We start from the raw sequence: 21,305 nt of genomic DNA, 5'->3' as shown, positions 1-21,305 counted from the left end.
AAATGCAGGGAACAACAGTCTTACACAACTCCGTTTATGCTCATGAAAATAAAAACCATCCACGGGTTCCTTAACGCTGGGTTCTTTGGGAATCTGTGCAGGGTTGTCTTGCCCTGGCAACCAAAAACACACTTCTTTGGTGACATTGACTTCCCAAAAGCCGGGCAGGGCGCTTTGATGGCGAACTGCTTTCACTCTCTTGCTCTAGTCTACGAGTGCGCGCGCGGCCGCGATCTTACCGGAGAAGTGCCCTTAGGACCCATATAAGGAAATTCCGCCCTATCTTACGTAAGACAGAGCCGTACTCGAAAAAAACTTTCCGAAACTTGTGACAAACCGGAAGGAGTATTTTTGGAACAAAAATACTCCTTCAAACGTACAACTTAGTTTTTGAAACTTTGTCCATGTTTAGCATGGGAATCCAACTCTTTACCAGTGTAAAAAACTCAGTATGCATGAAATAGCATTTCACCCCCCCTTTAAAATGGTAAATACATTGAAATTTTCTGCACAGTAGACCAGGATATGCAAAGCTGATGAATTGCACCTTACATTAACAAAACACAATTATTTGAAAAACATCAATTATCTGCAAAAACATTCAAAAAAGACCATAAAATGTAAGTAACTGGGGAGTGTAAATTTTTAAAGAAATTTCACTTACATTTTAGTATTTAAGTACTTTGAGTTCATAAAACTGCAGCTTAACAGTTTAAACATTAAACATCTACAAATTTTTGCTAAAGTGCAAAAACGTCCAAACCATAAAATGCAAGTAACTGGAGACGATTATTTCAAATGTTCTGTGTAACTTCACTTGAATTTATGTATTCTCACAAGAGGTACTTTGAGCAATTTCTAAACATTAAACATCTAAAACATTTACAAATATTTGAAAGACTGTAAAAGTCACTTCACTCAGTGTTTAGTGTAATTTCATCTGAATTTTAGTATTCTCACAGGAGGTACTTTGAGCTCATGATGTCCTCTTAAATGGTGAAGAAATATTGATTGAGAGCAGATGTCCTTAAAATCACAGTTGTCACAAGAAAATGTGGCATTCTCCTTAATGCCAGTCTTTGGATGAATGACGAAGCCTCCTTGCATCAAATAACTTACGACTATCGACAGGACAGAAGTTTTTTACATAACACTGCCAAATTTGATCCATTTATGTCTTTAAATCACATGCAGCAATATTTTTAACCTTAAAACATCTTAATGAATTTTAAATTCATGAGGATGTCTAGTGGCGGATCCTGGCAGTAACACTCTTGGCAGCAAATGAATTGGAAGTCTGGCATATTCACGTAAAATAACTTACTTCTGCATTGATAATAAGGTGAATACATTAGTGGATTACAGCAAACAAATTTGGTCCTCGTTCATTAAATTAATTAAATTAGTCAATTAATTAATAATGTTATTGTAATATCATCAAATATGATACTAAGCCAAACCCAAACACCACTTTTATTTTTATTGATATTCTTATCGTATTTGGCCTGAAATAACAACATGTATTCAATAAATTAAAAATGTTTTGAAAATTTCGGTTTATAGTTCTGTATTAATAACAATAATAGTTTAAAAAAAATTTTTCCTAATTTAGAGGCTCCATATCTAATCATGCCTATAGCACTAAGTAAGCCAGAACCAACTGAGGATGTCAGGTTACCTAAATGATATCATGGCCACATTGTGTCCTCAACAAGCTAGTACTAGGAGTTCCCCCCTTGAACACAGATTTTTCACTTCTACTTGATGGATTGGCTGAACACAATTTAATATGTTCAGTGAATTGAGTCAATATTTAATTGTCAGTTTCCAAAAAAAATCTAAATATATATTTTTCACTTAGTATGGGAGTTGAATCATTTCAATTACAACTGTACTGAATATATTACTTTAAAATATTTGATTAAAACATCATTTGTAATTTAATTTAATAAATTAAATTATATTAAACTACTTTAAGTTCATTGCCACATTTTACTAAACAGACTGATAACATTAAAAAGTCACATTTACCATTTATGACCACCAATATATTGTGCATTCTAGTACTTTTTTAAAGACGATCTCTAAATAGAGTCCTATATCTAAATCTGCTGTGGCTATAGGAAGACGTCACACGGTCAATTTTAGTTTGGGAACAATGTGGCAGCAAGTGTAACAATCAAGAAGATTTTATAAAAGCTGTGAGTCTTGCTCAGTCTATGATAAGCCATATATTTTGGCAGTGTTTTTTATTGTGTCGTGTGTTTGTGCGCATCTGTATTTGAGCTTGTGTCTCTCCTTGGATCAGACTCAAGCAGTGTTTGTGAAGTGGCTGATGGTAAAGTGTTTATCTTCCTGCTACGGGAAACGCTGAGTCACATCTGTCGCTATCATGTTTCTGAGAATTTTTTTTTTCTTTTTTTTTTCTTATTATCTGTACTGTTAGCCCTCAGTCCTAATTGTTTTCACCTTCACACACTTTACGCATTACCTCAAACAAGAACAAAATGGATGTATTAATGACCTCTAACCATCTACATCACAGATGGTTCTATACCAGTGGTGATGTTGAACAGAAGCATTTGGGTTTATTTTAGTGTGTTACTGCCCAGAATTCTCCACATGTATCCCAAGATAGGCAACATCTCTTACCTGCTGGCCACCTGACCGCAGACCCGCTGAACATCAGGACTCTTATATTCAACAGCAGTCACTGCACTGAAGATTAGCCCACTTCATCTCGTTTCATCTGCACTCCAGACTATCAGTTAAACCATTAAAACCACTCTGGAATCAGATGAAACCGTGTCCTTGGCAAAAAAGGATTCCCATGGGAATCATTATTTGCAGTGTTATTTAATCAGAAGCAAGACGTGATTTGCCTCTTGCATGTAAAGCAAAATTATCTATAAATATCTGAATGATTGAATGTCTGAAAGCTTGAATATCTGCAATACAGTGTGTGTGTGTGTATATATTGTATGTATATATATATATATATATATATATATATATATATATATATATATATATATATATATATATAGTATATATATATATATATAGTATATATATATATATATATATATAGTATATATATATATATATATATATAGTATATATATATATATATATATATATAGTATATATATATATATATATATATATATATATAGTATATATATATATATATATATATAGTATATATATATATATATATATAGTATATATATATATATATATATAGTATATATATATATATATATATAGTATATATATATATATATATATATAGTGTCTGTGTGTGTAAAGGACCAACCCTGCGTGACGTCATTTGATCATCTTTTGATCCAATAGTTGTTTTTATTACATTAGTTGTACATTATGGTCTTTTATTTTATGTTTTATGTTTTTTATTTTACTACATATTACCCTGGTACATTTTATCTATGTGTGAGTAACACTGCAGTCAATACATGTTTATTTGCCAATATTCAGTAAAATGTGATATATTAAAACTAGGCTTACAATATATCAGTTAATAATAGGCTTGTAATGAACTACAAATTATATGATACTGAAATAGTCACCTTATTTTTTTACAGTGCTTAAAGAGAAAAAAAATATACACCCAATATAGTAAGAGGACCAAAAAAGCGACCAAAATGACACTTAAGAGTGTTGAAATGAAACGTGAGATTGGGTTTTGTGATCTGAAGCCTCGGGTGAAGACTAACCACTGATATCAGAGAAACTGAAATTGCTAAAGTCAACCATGCAGAGCTGAAACCAGAGGGAAGTTGGAGATTTACAGAAAAGAAGATTGTCTGTGAAAGTGAGGAGAAATATCAAGTGTTAAAAGGAGATGAGTAATGTGTGGGAGGTCAGTCTGTCCTGTATGACACAGCCAAAAACACCTCTACAAAAATCCAACATACACTAGGCCTACTACAAATGAATTTTACCACTGGTGGCTTTTTCTTTCCTCCACGGCATCTTACTTTATTTTATTAACGGCTGTTACCGAGTGGTTGTTTGGAGATGAATCGTGCACATTTCTAAAAACAGTTCTTCTTAAGGCTCTTTGGTTTTGATGGACAGTCCGATGAAGAGCGGCCCTGTTTGGAAAGACATAGGAAGTCCTGATTTGGCTGTTTTCTGAAAATCTGGCCAATTATGTGTGACGATGCTGTGTCTGAACAAGCAAAACCTATTCCATACAGACAGAATTATGTCCTTGTTTTAACTCACTTGAGTAGAAAACCTTCAAGACAATAACAAAGGCAATTTGTATATGTTTTATATAATGATTTGATTGACATTACATGTGAAAGTTGATGTGACTGATTTACATTACATTTTAATTATATCAACTCATCTGAGTAGAAAGAGTAGCCTAAATACAACCACATCTAATCATGTTTAATCTAAGGGTGGAATATATAGTTCTAAAAATCATTCTAAAGAATAATAGAGTCCACACAGCAACTATAACGACAACGGCACAAAGAAACAACGTCGTTGGAATCACTTAAAGATTTTTTTTTTTCAGCTGATGAAAAAACATTGACATCCAATCAGAATCCATTCCGCCTGAAAGAGCTCGAGCATTTAAATTGTCAGACGACAAAACAGCATGATAGTCCATTGGCGTGGATGCTAATAGGCCTATTATTGTTATGGTTATGAAATGAAATTTCGATCAATATAGTGACAGATAACAAGGGCAATAAAGAAGCAATTGATTCGATATATACAAGGTAAATTCACCTTACTTTAACTACATAAATCAATCAATTGCTCGAAATTACTTAACAAAAGTTGTCTTTATAGTTAGCGTTCTTGTTGTAAACGGGCCTTAACTTTCAGTAATTATAGTAGGCTAATCACAAACCATTTTTAATTTCAATTAACTAAAATACATTTTAATTAAATTAGTAAAATTTAAGTAAAACTCCTTAAATATTTGGATGATATGACCTCTCTCTGCACTCTTATGCAGATTCACAGACACATAAACTCTGTCTGATGAGTGACTTTAATTAATTGAGTTATCAACATATAAATATCAAAACCGTGTGTGCGCAGTTGTGTATAATGGCATTGGTATCACAGTGTAAAAATGGTTATTCCTGTGTCCTTAAACCAAATGGCTTAAACTAAATAGTGTTCAGTTCAAAAAATGACAAAAAGGTTTCTGTGAGGGTTATGTTTAGCAGTTGGGTTAGAGAAAATTTGATTAGCTCAGTATGCTAAACAAATCATTACGTCAATTGAGAGTACCTGTAAACCGTGTGTGTGTGTGTGTGTGTGTGTGTGTGTGTGTGTGTGTGTGTGTGTGTGTGTGTGTGTGTGTGTTCTGCAGCATCATGTCGACATTTGCTCCACATCATTTTTAGGCTACTTACAATTCGTGCACTTACCTGTTCAAATTGATCACTTAATTTTGCTTTAACAGAAAAGATTGTTGTTGAATGAAATGAAGATACTTTATTTAAGTTTTACATAAATGTCTTACAGATGTAACATATTACATTGCATTGTGTAACAAACATTATATATATATATATATATATATATATATATATATAATATATACAACAATTGTAGATTGTGCAGTTATGGGCAATATTAATGTCCAAATATTGTATACAGTATGTAATTGTAATTGTATTTATTTATTTTTAAATAGAGGTCTGATAACTTGTCTGATTTGAGCTAAATCAGACAGTTATAAGTTCAGTTAACAACAACGCAGCTTACAGCAGGGATAACCTTAATCAAATACACCTGCATGAAATACTTTTTTCAATCTTCGATTAGATTGTTCAAGTGTGTTTGATGCAAGATGGTGGCCCTTAGTATAAATATGATTCGGTGTCATGAAAAGTAAGTTGGGTGGTAAGATTCACCTTTAACTAACAAAGTACTACCTAACTGAACTGTGATCAGATTTGATTACATTTGGCCATTTAATTCAGAAACATTAAAATTCAGACATACATTTTACACTTGCACTTTTACATTTAACAGATGACAAACAAATAGCATTTTATGATACAAATAGTGAGACTGTGAGCTATATGGTTTCCAGTACTTAACATAAAAAATATGGTGACCGAATCTGTTAAGGCATTAGGGTTAACATACATTTTACTGTAAACCAAACTTTCTGACCAAAATATTGCTTTATTTAACCCTAAACCTCTAGTAATTTTGAATCAATATTTTTTTTATTTCAGTTGTGTAATTGCACTGTAACAATGGCACATTAAAATAAAGTGTGTCCAAAATCTCGGTTGCACTTTATTTTAAAATACGTGCACTTGCGTGTACATACACACTGTAAACAATGTTGGTTTAATGAAAAAAAAAAAAAAAAGTAACCTGGTTACCTTAATTTTAATTTCATTGAAGTAAAATAAAAAATTAGTTAATACAGTGGAGATTGGTTTAATCAACAGAAACTTCAAATATTGTTATCTGAACCACATACAGTATCTAAGTTGATTTGACAAAAGAAACAATGTTGTGATAACAAATCATGAAACAAAATTTTTTACAGAGCGGTGTACTTGCATAAGAAAGTCGTGGGTAATATAAGCTAACTGCATGGGATAGGTTTAGGGGTAGGTTCAGGGTTAGAACCTAGTTATTACCCAGTTATTGTAACTAATAAGTACATAGTATGTACATGAGGAACAGGACTGTAAAATAAAGTGCTAAATCTTTATCTGATTTTTACAGCACAATATACAGAAGATAAACTGATGACTCTGACTGTGCCCCAATCACACTACCTATGCTAATAAATATGCAAGATTAAATTTAGGGCAGAGTGTATAAAAAAATATAGGATGCCAAAAGTCTGGGAAATGTACTAATTCCACAGAAGTTTTTTTTTTTTTTTTTTCATGCATGAACCTAAAACTTATTGCATAATGAATTTGAAGGGGTAGCACTTTATTTTAAGGTGACATAGTCACACGTTACTACATTAATAACAGTAAATTATGCATAATTACAACTAACCCTAAACCAAACCCTAACCGTAACTCTATAGTAAGTATTTAACTAAGTACAATGTAACTACGTCACCTTAAAATAAAGTGGGTTACACTTTATTTTAAGGTGTCATTGTTACAGTGTAATTATATATTTAAGTACTGAGTAATATTAAGCAACTACATGTACTTACTAAAGGTTAGGGTAGGATTAGGATTTGGTTAAGGGGTTACTTACATGTAATTATGCATAATTGACTGTTATTACTATGGTAAGTATATGTAACAAGGACACTGTCAAATAAAGTGTTACCATAAAGTGTAACCCAATTAGATTACGTGGTAGTGTGGCCAAATAATAGGGCACTTTTTTCATATGTACCTAGAAGTACATATGTACTTATCACTAGAAGTTTCAGTACACTTTTAGGGTGTATGCAAATTGGAACAAAGTATCCAAGTAAATCAAAAGAGGCATTTCAAACTAATGTACTAAATACAAAAAAATAACATCTGTATCACGACTGAAACAAATTGCGGGTACCAGATTTAGAGAGAGGATGATGTATCAGATGCAGAAGTTTCTGCCCCCTAGCGACCATGGCTGTAGACTGTTACCAGAAGTGTTGTTGCTACAGTAACAATCTAATGCCACGGTTGCCATGGAGACAGCAAGAGAAGGGTTTTCAATGGAAACTGTAGACAAGCTAACCTGATTGGCTGGTCGGCTACGACACGGCCCACATATTCAGCACAGAGGTTTCCAGGGCAGATGACACAGATTCCTGCTCGCCGTTCTTAAAGCTGTACTAACCAGGCCCACGTGGACTTGACAAGATTCTGTCAGTGGTTGAATTCTCTGTGGATGGTTGCCAGACGTCAGTAGCCATGACTGTAGACTGTTACTGTACTTTCAGGCACATTTAGCAGTAAGCAGTCTAGAGCCAAGGTATTGATGCACTGACCTTAGATGCTTTCCCACTTTTTTTACACATCTTGTTTTTCTTAGCCTTGAAAAAAAACATTCTTTAGAATATTAATGTTAATGTTAAAAAATGCCATTTCTTTACATTTTAAGAAGCATTTAAGTCTATTTTAAATGTAAAATGCTGTAAATAATAGTTTTTGATACACAAAAGACCTTATTTTGCACATTTAAACCATCTAGAAATCTGTCTAAACAATAAGCAAGCATCTCAGATGGCTGCTATAAATAGGAAAGCAGTTTTCCTGGCCTAGAATGACACCATCAAGAGTCCATAATGGCATGGCCCGCTTCCACAACTCTGTATTGATTGCGGTGGAGATTATCGGACTGACTCACTCCAGGATATTAGCTGCTGGTGGTTGTGATGGAAGGGGGGTTATGCAAGCCTAATTCAGTGACATGCTCTGACGTCCATGCTGTTGATGTTATGTGTAGTGAGTGACATCATAAACTGATGCCCCTGTAGCCGAGAGGCTAAACTAAAGTATCACTTGTTGTGACCATGTAGTCATTATGCAGTATATTTTTTCCTGCTGCTGATGTGTTGCTTCTGTTTGTGCAGTTTATTTCAGTCCTCAAACGATGACTAACTCTGTGAGCTTTTCATCCGCATTGACTGATTTAAGGTGCAGTCAAATCATAAAACACTTTTTCGTTGCAGTGATGAGATGAAAATAACGGACCTTTTAGATATGCTGTCTAAATCTGTTTTTAAAGGAATAGTCACCCAGTAATTAACATTTTTGTCATCATTTACTCATCCCTCGGGTTTCTTCAAATCAAACTCGTTTGGCTTCCTTTCTTTTGTGAAACACAAAAGGAAATGTTTGGTAGATGTTCAGTTTCCATTAACTTTCTTTGTATGAAAAATAACTTTGACTTTCTTCTGTAAAGAAATAAACGTACAGGTTTAAAACAACATGAGTGTAAATGGTTATTTTTGGGTGAACTGTCCCTTTAAGTTATGGTTGGTTTTCTGCTTGAAAACGTGCGCTATCCATGGTGCTGACAAGGATTCATTTTTTTCCCATTGATTGATTTTTACAACTTCAAAAATAGGTATGTATTGAAAACAAATAATTCAGTTCTGGTTTGCATTTTAAATGAATAGTTCACTCAAAGTATGTTTTTCCTACTTAAGTCAATAGCTACCGTCAACTGTTTGGTTATCAACGTTCTTTAAAATGTCTTCTTTTGTGTTCAACGGAAGAAAGAAACTCATACAGGTTTGGAACAACTTGAGGGGTAAATTAAAAAAATTACCATTTCATTTTTGGGTGAACTATCACTTTAAGTAGCTACATGTCATAGTCATAATTGTGGTGTATGAGCAGAGGGAGACATCTTACAGAAGAAATAGTTTAAATGTTAATGTTTTGTACCCCCACGCGTTTATTGTATTATCTGTAGGCAAAGTGAGTTTAAACGATTTATTCGTGCTTATGTGCATTAGCCAACTAAAACCCATCCGAAGTTTTCATCTTAACCTTTCCCTCACACAATCTCCTGCTCGTCTAGAATAAGAGGGGTAATCCCTCGATTATGTCAATGAGGATATAACGACAATAGTGTGAATTCCATGCCGAATTATTCTGCAAAACTCGTGTCGGGAGTTTTGGATGTTCTCCACGTTGTTTCCACCCCCTCAGAAAACCCCCACCTCCCGCATTGCGAACCCTCGTGGGGCGCAAGGTGGACGGCTGCGCACGCGCCACACGCGCGCTGTCTCTTTAAATGATCCCGACGGGCTGTTGGAAATCGTCGGCGTGTGCGCAGGAATGACGCAGGATTGACTTCATCTGAATGTACGTCACGATATTGTTACTTCAAAATTTAGAAGCTCGAGAGAGGCATTGAGCGACATTGTATGCTCGTCTTTTTCCCCGGTGTGAATCGGAAATGGCAAGTGACAGTTGTTAGATAACATGAATAATGTCTCGCGGACAGCGAAAAAAGAACAGCTGGACACATGCATATGCGTAATATGAACGCGTTTGAGGTTTAAGCGCTTCATTTGAGTGCATTTCATATTAAATCTAAGCGCTTCGCCGATCAGTTGCGCTTATTTAACGTCTAAGGTATTTCTCAAAATAGGTCTGTCTGTATACCGGACAAATATAAGCTTGAGAGATGCTTCTAGCAAAATAAAATAGGCTACTAGAAATGTGACATTTATTAAACATAGCAGCCACATTCATTTCTAGCACAGCATACAAGGCGCTCAACCTTGAAGATCTACTTTTTGCATAGCGACTCAAATATGCTACATTTAACACATCAAGCTTTGAATGTAACAAAATATAGGCTATCTGTGCTAGTGGGGTAATAAAACATATGAAACAAATTGCAAGTCTTTACAGTTTTAATTGTCTTGTAAGGGCCGAAGATAGAGTTCTAGCCCCTTTTTTTAAAGAATGAAAAAAAAGCATGCATATGTAATTTTGCAAATAAAATGTTAAGGTTGATCACATATGTGTCTGACTTTCCAAGAGGGACCCTGGTTTCTGATATGTCACTGCACATGTGCGCAAAAGTGAGTCACACTGCAGTAACTTTAAATCGCTCACATCTACGAAATATAACCTGGAAGGCCATTGACACCACAAATCACAAATGTATTCCATTTTCTACTATATCCGAATTTAGTTTATTTAATAAGGGGGCAATAATAATTGTAACGTTTTGTTTCGTTTTATCCCTATTTTGTCCAGCATTTATTACCATAAATTCACTTACCTCGTATTAAAGCAGTCCAAATTAAATTCAAGAAACTTCTCAGCTGGCATCACCAAAGTAACTATCAACTTCAGTGCGTTGTTGGTTACCTCTGCTGAGGAGAAATGATGCTGAATGGCATGTGTAATGTGTTCCGCTGCATGTATCCACTCACTCCTCTGCCGTCGATCACACTTGTGAAATTTAACGGGTTCTCCCATCGTTCGCAATTTATAGACAGCCTGTAGTGATAGTAATGCGGATGGGAGGGGGATCTCATTCATTGAAAAACATCAGCAGCATCGCGCCTCGGACGTGCTGTATGACGTCACCGAGGACATGCAGTCAACGGGCTGCGCGCGCTGGATAGAGAGGGTCACGCAGAACATGCGTAAAGACCTTCACGACTCGAGTTCAGAGATGATATGGGGAATATTCTTTTTATGTCTATTATTCGCGGCGCTAACCGTGTGGGATTAGGGCATCTGGAATTGTTTTAGATAAAAAAAAAAAAAAAAATAATCATTTACTCACCTTCATGTCGTTCCAAACCTTTATGAATTACTTTCCTCTTTGAAGAATGTTGGTAACTAAACCATTAGGTGACCATTGTCTTCCAATGTATGGACAAAACAAAAGAGGCATTTCTTAAAATTTCTTCTTATAGCCTATAAAATATATTCCACTGAAGAAAGAAGGTCATACAGGTTCAGAATGACAGAACAATTTTTCAAATGAACTATTTCTTTAATAAGTTCGATTTCTGAGCAGTTGTCTAATGCAGGAGGTTGTTCGGCAGTCATATTCTTGAATTAAAATGAATTGTAAAATATTGTGCAGGTCTTAAAGTCACTGCGTAACTGTCCAGAGATTGTAAAAGAAAAAGATAAAGTTAATTGAAAAAGGCTGTTGAGTTTTTACCATGTTGGGATAATGTATTATTATTTCTTCACAAAAAAAATACGACATTCTGGTTAATTTGAGCATTTTTTTAAAAAGGAGGGAAAAAATTGAAGAACTTTTGTCCACCAAATTAAAGTCAGTGTGTGGTGCAACCTGTTGGAAAACATTTTCTCCTCATGTGCCAAGTAAACTTAGAGAACCCTTTTAGATAACAACAGGAAAGTATTTTAGTACGTTTTATTTCATGGTTACACACTTGACATATATGCTGTACTTGGCACATACACACACACACACACACGTCACCAATGGGTTTTTACCAAGTAGGAGCTTTTCAAACCAAATGCGTTATTAGCCAGATTTTTAAATGATTTCTCAATTTTTATCATCCTGGACATTCTGCTTTGTCATTGAATTGTCCTATAGCAGCAGCCAGAAGTCAAACTGACTAATCCATCTCATTCAGCTGTGAACATTTGTGTCTCATTTTCAATAGAGTTTAACAGCAACTAGGCATTCAGAGAATAGGAATTGGGACTGGCGTGTGCATGTTTGCCCAGCATGCAGCCTGTCGTCGTGTAGTTTTGCTCACTATGATTCACCTCACACCGATTGGCTTTCAGCTCTCGCTGGCATTGCCAATCCCTCGTACTTCCCCTGTCACTTTCTCTCCTCTCTTGTCACTTCCACCCACACTCTCCTGATCCCACTCTCTGCTAAACATGATCACCCACACATACAACCACCTCATTCACCTCTTCCCTGACACTTGGATTTATTTGCTCTCATTTGTGTCCATGTACCTTAGATCGGAGTTTTCCGTTCACATTCTGCATGTGTCCCCGATGAATCACCTGTGATTTGCACTGATTACTCCACCTAATCCTGACATTAGGCCTCCTTTAAAGTTCACATTCAGGTATATATAGATACAAAGCTAGATTCAACTTCAGCTGATACAAAACAATAGAACTATATTTTTATTGACCTAAGGTTCATTTAGATTGGTTATAATCAGCTTCAGCTTTGGCTACATGAACTACATGTTCAGCCAGTGGCAATCCAGAATTTTAAGGCTCTTTCAACATTATTTATAGTCATAATATGTATACACACCAGACCTGTTTTTTTTTTTTTTTTGGTTGTTGTTGTTTTTTTTAATTCAATGTCAAAGAGGACACTACTTATATAGTTTATATCATTCTAGTTTGCTCGAAAAAACCCAGCGATCTTTAGTCCTCATTCTCTTCAGTCTTCACAGAGTTCTTCAAAGATGAGTCTCCCGTAGCTGCGAACTGATCGTGTTGGAAAACAAGGCAGAAACGCAGCATGAGCTGTGCAAACTTATGAGAGAGTCATTAATAAAAGATGTGCACTCTGAAGCAATCATGGTCATGCTGATCCAGAGACAGCCATTGATTCCCGGCATCACAAGTGGGGCATAATTAGTCTTGTGAATTAAATATGAAATAGTAGTACGTCATTGAGCGCTCCTCTGAGCCTTACCTCCATCCCTCCTGATCTCCCTCACTTTGCCCCAGTCTCTGCCCTACTTAAACAGCATGTTCCTTTGCCTTGGTCTCTGTACCCTCTCTCTTTATGTCTTTTTTGGGTTGCTATCTCCAAAAGCACCCCGAGCAGACTTGCCCGGTTCCCCTCCACGCATCTGTCAGAAAGGCTCCACGGGGTTCAGCATCTACCTGCAGAGTTCTGCCTCATCCTCCCCTCACAGTCAGTCATCAGTATTCTCTCTCCATCTCTTCCTCTCACGCTCTGTCATTCCCCCTCTTTCACTTCTGCTCAGCCGTGGCATACATCGAGCCGCGCTGAGGCATCCCTCTGACAGATATGGTGCAATCTGCCTTCTGGTGCAGAACATCCCCTCTCTATCTGAAATGTGTTGACAACATGCGCGACAACTGTTGAATCATTTGATATTGTTCAATGGTGATGCTTTGTTAAACTTACAAGACTGAAAATTACACACTGACACTATTTGATCTGTGCTGGGAAACCTGCTAAATAATTATGTTATTCAAAGCAAATATCAGTTATCATATTCACAAATAATGGATAACTGTATCTTAATATTGTGTGGGCACAATGAGTTGATAGCTGTAATGCCTTATCTGTTCTGTACTTGCTTTTAGTGTCTAGTAAAGGAATATCAATGGTTCAGTGGCAAAATATTGATTACCACAAGAAAAAAATGTAATCATCCCTTGTTTTCTTTTTTTTTACACCATTTGAGGTAAATTAAAGCACTTACAGTGAAAGTAAATGGAGCCAGTTTGACGCAACTAAAAGCAGAAATGTGAAGCTTGTAAGTATATAAAAGTACTTGAATCAATTTTTCTTTTAAAACTTGTGTATTATTTGAGCTGAAATTCGTTTTAGGCTTTATGACACTTTATGGCGATAAAATCAGATATAACACAGAAAAGGTTAGTGATTTTTACATCTAAAATCTTTTTAATGCATATTGTTTACATCTTGTACTATTGAAAGTATTTTAACATTTACAAATTGACTTTTGCATATTTAATTCAATCATAAGCACCTAAACATTTTGAGATTTCTAAAGTTCAAAAGTTTGCAGAACCAAGTGGTATTAGAAGCTTTCTTATTTATTGATAACAAAACAAAATAGATCTCTTAGCTGCACTTACCATTGGAAAGCCAGTGGATATTATCATTCACTGCAAGGAACTGGAGGAGATGACCAACCATGTGTCCCCATTTATATATGAAAACACATTACTCATGCCTCCAGAAGTGACATACATCTTCCTGTAACTTATGGCCCTTATTTCAGACTTAGATTTTTCATCAGTAATCATGTTTTCTGTGTAAAGAAATTCTGGAAAGGATGTCATCCTGGGCTGGTGTAGGTGTTATTGGCCTGTCTCATGAAACACTCAGCGCTTTCCAAAAAACTATTTAAAAAAAAAGCATTTTCTAATGACTCACTAGCTTGACTACAAAAACGGACTGACTCACTCATTTAGTGAGTGGTGAAATGGTAGCATGCATTAAAGCACATTGACTCGATAATGTTTTATCACTATATACATCAGTCTAAATGCTACTCTGGTTAAATATATAAAAAAAAATTCAAAAGCAGAATGCGAAAGCGTCACTGGCGATGTTCTCTATCCAGAAAAAAAAAGTTAAGGAGCATAAAACAGAGGCAGATGCAAAGCCACATCTCAGGCTTCAGGGAAATGCGTCAGTCTTTCATCTTAACCTGTTCTCCAGGGGCCAGCACACAGAGAAACAGGCCCGGGAAACCGAGACTTACTCCACCATGAAAACCACTTTTATCATCTCAATTCACTCAGATCTGCTGTGAATACAGCTCCAGTAAACAATTCACAAGTGCTCCGTTTTAAAGCAGCAAGCCATAAATATTCATTCAACTCTACTGTTAGATACCATATTCAATGTTTTATGTCATACTGTACCATATTAAGTCATGCATGGTTACTGTATATAGGATTATCAGTGAGTTTACGAATAAAATATTCGTATATCATGTTTATATGAGGTTCATGAATTTAAGAAATTAGATATTTGTGTCTTGTGTGTGTTTTCTTGTTTAACCTACATTGAAAGGACCAAATGTCTCCACAAAGATATGTGAACATTTTGACGTTGTGGGGCCATTTTGTCAGGCTCCATGAGGAAAACAGCTTATAAATCATAACAAGTATTGTTTTTTTGTTTTTTTAAGTATATATATAGAAAGTTTTCTGTTATTTAGGGGTAGGGTTTGTGTAGGGGGGTAGAATATACAGTTTGTACAGTATAAAAGCCATTACTCTTATGAAGAGACTGTACACCACATATTGCGTGTGTGTGTGTGTGTGTGTGTGTGTGTGTGTGTGTGTGTGTGTGTGTGTGTGTGTGTGTGTGTGTGTGTGTGTGTGTGTGTGTGTGTGTGTGTGTGTGTGTGTGTGTGTGTGTGTGTGTTCTGAATAAACTTTAAAAATGTAAAGCTCTCATTCATAAATCAAATTCAGGAATACATTCTTCAGATAGATAGATAGCGTAAAATTCACAAGACAACTGATTTCACACAAATAATATTGAATAGATTTATTTGAACTGATTTTGAAGCAGTTGTCAGTTGCGTCACTTAATTGTGCGATATTTCTATTGGTTAGAAATGCTGGTGCGTTGTGGGTTTACGTATGCTGAGGTCTCTGAATGCAGCAACAGGTTTGTGAGTCATGAATGTGCTGGAACAAACGTTTTCTTACGTAGGCAGGGAAGATAGACCAGTGCTTGTTTGATTCCTCCTTCTGCCATTTTATGGCATATCAATTCTCCAAATAAGAAGTCCGTGGCCATAGCATGAAAAAAAAAACACCCACCACATGGGCTGGTGTGTTAGGGTCTTTGTCTACCCTCCACTTGTTGACTTTTTGTCACTCCACAAATGTTTTATGTTGCTCTAAATCTGCATCTGCACTCGATATCATCTCTAATTCACAGTCGTGACTGAATTATGGATGAGAGCTTTACATCTTTCAAGTTTCTCCAGAATTCATTTTTATTGCCACACTATAGGTTATTTTTTATGGGTCCGGATTTCTCATCCTGATTTATAATCACAGTTTTAATTAAACCATCCTGATTTACTAATTGCTTGTTCTAAATCATAAATGAATTTGACATATAACATATGGAAATCACATAATGTTTGTCCCAAACACTTTTTGCTGTCTAAAATCAGGAAGTCTATTTAGGTCCCTGATCAGATGTGCATCCCTGCATCTTAAATTTCTCTCTCCCCCTCTAAAACACACACACACACACACACACACACACACACACTGATTGTGCTGCTGCTGCTGCTGCTGCTGTCCCCACAGAACTAATGACTCACAGGAGTGACTCATCCCCTTTCCTTCCTCCATCACAAACACTCTACACATCGTTGTATTATCTCCATGTTTAACCTGAGCAAAGATGGAGAAAGACTGAGATTTTTTTTTCCTTTTGTCGCGTATTTGTTTTCAAAAATGATCTCTCTCTCTGTGCTGTTGTGTTGATGAAATAAGGCGAAATGTGTTTTGACATGTAGGAATAAGAACAACTGAATTTTGATCAATACTAAGGATTAATGTGTTTTTTAATGCTTTTTGAATTATCGTAAAACCCAATTACTATGGCAAAAGTAATTCAGTAAAGAATCATTCCTGTCAATTTTTAGTTTTATTTTTTTAAGAAAATGTGTCCTAAGGGACAATCGAGGATGGCTTGGCAGTGTCCCGGGAGCATTAGTAGACTCTTGTTTGGGTGTTGCAAGAAATTTTAGGAGCTCTAAAAAAACACACACACCCGCGTCTGGAATGAATTGTCCATGCTGTTATGTTGACAAGTGCTCACACTCTCTCGCCAGCAGTGTTTGTCAAGAGGAAAAACCAAGGACAGTGATATGAAGACTTGGATGTCCAGGTAAGATCTATGCCGCAATCAGATACAAATAAGCTTATTTACAATAGGCTACCCTGCAGTCCCTGAAATAATGGATTTAGACCTATTTTGTTTCACTGAAATGAAATAATTGCTGACCTGTCAAAACTTTACTGGAATAAACCTATCCGCTTTGTAACCTAGTCGTTATAATTTATTTCCTATTTCCTTATAATTTCAATTTATATACCTTTTATGTAAAATGTTGGCCTGTAAAACAAGGCCTGTGGTTTACATTAGCCTACTTGAAAAAAAATTGTTCACATAAATTACACAGTCATATCTTAAAAATGAATTTTGAAGCCACTGTTTTGTTTAAAATGTAGGTTGCTATACCAAATTGCTAAAGGATGTTTACATGCTTGACAAATTTGAAATGTGACTTGTCTTGAAGACCTAGTCCATTTTTATACACCTTTATTTTAAAAAAAAGACATTCCATAGACTTCTATTGTTTTTCTTTATAGCTATTAAATATAACCTATTTTACCTACAAATTTGTCCCGAAAAGTGGGCACACACACACACATACGTTTGGTTTTCCATATTTCATGGGGACTTTCCATAGACATAATGATTTTTATAGGCCTACTGTACAAACTATATTACAAACCCCAACCCTACCCCTAAACTATAGCTAGGCTACCCATAAAACGTTCTGCATTTTTACATTTTCAAAAAACATCACTTAGCATGATTTAGCCGATTTCCTCATGGGGAGCAAAATGTTTTGTTTCCATATTATAATGTATAGGACCACACACACACAAACTTCAAAATACATATTTGAGGTAGGCTATATGACTGTGCGTAATTTATGTTTTAGAACAAAACGTGACATAATGACAGAACGTTTCTATTTCTGAGCATTAGATACTAAAATATGACGTTCAAAGCATTTTATCATCTTTCCATCTGTGTATTTTTTATACTAATGTCAATTATATTTATTTTTACTGCAGTGTGCCCAAAGTCAGTCGTCTACTGAAAGATAATAATAATTAATAATTATGTGTGTAGGGTATAACGTTAGGCTATTTGCACTGACCTGTTGCGTTTTAAATAAAAATGTATTGGTAACACTTTAAGGTTCGTTAGATAACATTAGTTAATAACATTAGTTAACATCAACTAATAATGAACTGCACGTATACAGCATGTAATAATCTTTGTTAATGTTAATTTCAACATTTACTAATAGGCTACTTTATTTGAATCTTATTAACATTAGTTAGCCTAATGCACTGTGAACTAACATGAACTACCAATGAACAGCTGTATTTTTATCAACTAACGTTAACAAAGATTGACAAACACAGTAAAAAATGGATTGCTCATGGTTAGTTCATGTTAGTTAGGCCTACATTAACTATAACAAATACTAATAGTTAACTACATTAACTAATTAGGGCCCGAGCACCGATGGTGTGAGGACCCTCTTGGAATTGCTCTGTTTATTATTATTATTATTATTCTTCTCCGCATTGAATTGCATTTTTGAGGGCCTAAACATGCGCGAAAACTCACGAAACTTTGCACACGCGTCAGAACTGGCGAAAATTTACATCTGATATAGGTTTCAGAATTGGACGGGGCAAAATGGCTCGATAGCGCCACCTATAAAAGTTCAACGGAGTGCGCCTCCTGCAACGTTCCACGTACGTGCACGAAATTCGGTACATACGTGTAATGACCTAATACCTACAAAAAAGTCTCTTGGAGCATAGCCCTAAACACAACAGGAAGTCAGCCATTTTGAACTTCCTCTCAGATTTTTGTGCAGTTTTTGCCATTTTCAGGCCTCGTACTTTAACGAACTCCTCCTACAGTTTTAATCTGATCATCTTCAAATTTGGTGAGTGTAATCTTAAGGCCTTTGCGACGTTAAATTGCGAAGATCTTGAGTTTTCGTCGAAGGGCGGGTCCTCGGCGGCCTTACAAATTTCGATGTTTCGCCATGAAACAGGAAGTTGCTGTAACTCAGGCATGGAATGTCCAATCTCCCCCAAACTTCACACTTTTGATAAGAGTTCTGTCCTGAACACATGGCCATGCTCATATTCAGTTATAGTCATAGCGCCACCTGCTGGCAACAGGAAGTGACATGTTTAACACTGTTATGGACTCCTAATAACATATAAAAAAGTGCCAGCAAGTGCGAAACATGCTAACAACATACTAGAAGCATGCTAAAACATGCTAGCAAACTCTTAGCTAAGTGCTAAAGCATGCTATTATTGCAATTAAATAGGAATTTGCTGTAACTCAGGCATGGAATGTCCAATCTGCCCCAAACTTCACACTTTTGATAAGCGTTCTGTCCTGAACACATCTACATGATAATATTCAGTTATAGTAATAGCGCCACCTACTGGCAACAGGAAGTGTCATGTTTAACACGTTGATGCCATTCTAGCAACATGTTAAAAATGCCATTGAGGTCTAAACATGCTAGAAACATGTTAAAACATGCTAGCAATACTTAGCTAAGTGCTAAAGCATGCTAATTCAATGAAACAGGATGTTGTTGTTACTCAAGAAGGCAATGTCCAATATGCGCCAAACTTCACACTTTTAATAAACGTTCTGTCCTGAACACATGACCATGCTCATATTCAGTTACAGTCATAGTGCCACCTGCTGGCAACAGGAAGTGACATGTTAAACACTGTTGTGGACATATAAAAACATATAAAAAAAGTGCCAGCAAGTGCTAAACATGCTAACAACATACTAGAAACATGCTAAAACATGCTAGCAAACACTTAGCTAAGTGCTAAAGCATGCTATTGCTGCAATTAAATAGGAATTTGCTGTAACACAGGCATGGAATGTCCAATCTGCCCCAAACTTCACACGTTTGATAAGAGTCATGGCCTGAACACATCTACATGAGAATATTCAGTTATAGTAATAGCGCCACCTGCTGTCAACAGGAAGTGACATGTTTAACACTGTTGTGGTCTCCTAATAACATATATAAAAGAGCCGGCAAGTGCTAAACAGGTTAGCAACATACTAGAAACATGCTAGCAAACACTTAGCTAAGTGATAAAGCATGCTATTACTGCAATTAAATAGGAATTTGCTGTAACTCAGGCATGGAACGTCCAATCTGCCCCAAACTTCACATGTTTGATAAGAATCATGGCCTGAACGCATGCCTATGCTCAAATTCAGTTATAGTAATAGCGCCACCTACTGGCAACAGGAAGTGACATGTTTAACACGTTGATGCCGTTCTAGCAACATGTTAAAAATGCCATTGAGTTCTAAACATGCTAGAAACATATTAAAACATGCTAGCAATACTTAGCTAAGTGCTAAAGCATGCTAATTCAATGAAACAGGACTTTGTTGTTACTCAAGAAGGCAATGTACAATCTACCCCAAACGTCACACGTTTGATAAGAGTTATCTCTTGAACACATGTCCATGCTCATATTTAGTTATAGTCATAGCGCCACCTGCTGGCAACAGGAAGTGACGTTTAACACTGTTCTTGACTCCTAATAACATATAAAAAAATGCCAGTAGGTGCTAAACATCCTACCAACATACTAGAGACATGCTAAAACATAATAGCAAACACTTAGCTAAGTGCTAAAGAATGATATTACTGCAATTAAATATGAATTTGCTGTAACTCAGGCATGGAATGTCCAATCTGCCCCAAACTTCACACTTTTGATAAGCGTTCTGTCCTGAACACATGACCATGCTTATATTCAGTTACAGTCATAGCGCCACCTGCTGGCAACAGGAAGTGACATGTTTAACACTGTTGTGGACTCCTAATAACATATAAAAAAGTGCCAGCAAGTGTTAAACATGCTAACAACATACTAGAAACATGCTAAAACATGCTAGCAAACTCTTAGCCAAGTGCTAAAGCATGCTATTATTGCAATTAAATAGGAATTTGCTGTAACTCAGGCATGGAATGTCCAATCTGCCCCAAACTTCACACTTTTGATAAGAGTCATGGCCTGAACACATCTACATGAGAATGTTCAGTTATAGTAATAGCGCCACCAACTGGCAACAGGAAGTGACATGTTTAACACGTTGATGCCGTTCTAGCAACATGTTAAAACATGCTAACAATGCTTAGCTAAGTTCTAAAGAATGCTAATTCAATGAAACATGACTTTGTTGTTACTCAAGAAGGCAATGTCCAATTTGCACCAAACTTCACATGTTTGATAAGAGTT

At 35.9% G+C, this 21,305-nt stretch overlaps 1 protein-coding gene across 2 annotated transcripts in view; it reads left to right on the top strand.

Annotated features, from left to right (window-relative positions):
• Positions 1 to 17,021: 17,021 nt before the first annotated feature.
• The window catches only part of LOC307167776 (uncharacterized protein), a 43,760-nt gene continuing 39,476 nt past the window's right edge, over positions 17,022 to 21,305 (top strand). For both annotated transcript variants that reach the window (XM_079887070.1, XM_079887069.1), the window contains exon 1: positions 17,022 to 17,073. In XM_079887070.1, coding sequence (XP_079743196.1) covers positions 17,054 to 17,073 — 20 coding nt within the window. In that variant the 5' untranslated portion in view covers positions 17,022 to 17,053. The remainder of the gene's footprint in view (positions 17,074 to 21,305) is intronic.

This window comes from Squalius cephalus (assembly GCF_949319135.1).
Source record: "Squalius cephalus genome assembly, chromosome: 11".
NCBI lineage: Eukaryota > Metazoa > Chordata > Actinopteri > Cypriniformes > Leuciscidae > Squalius > Squalius cephalus.
Note: the sequence above shows the minus strand (reverse complement) of the source record. Positions and strands in the feature narration are given on the sequence as shown.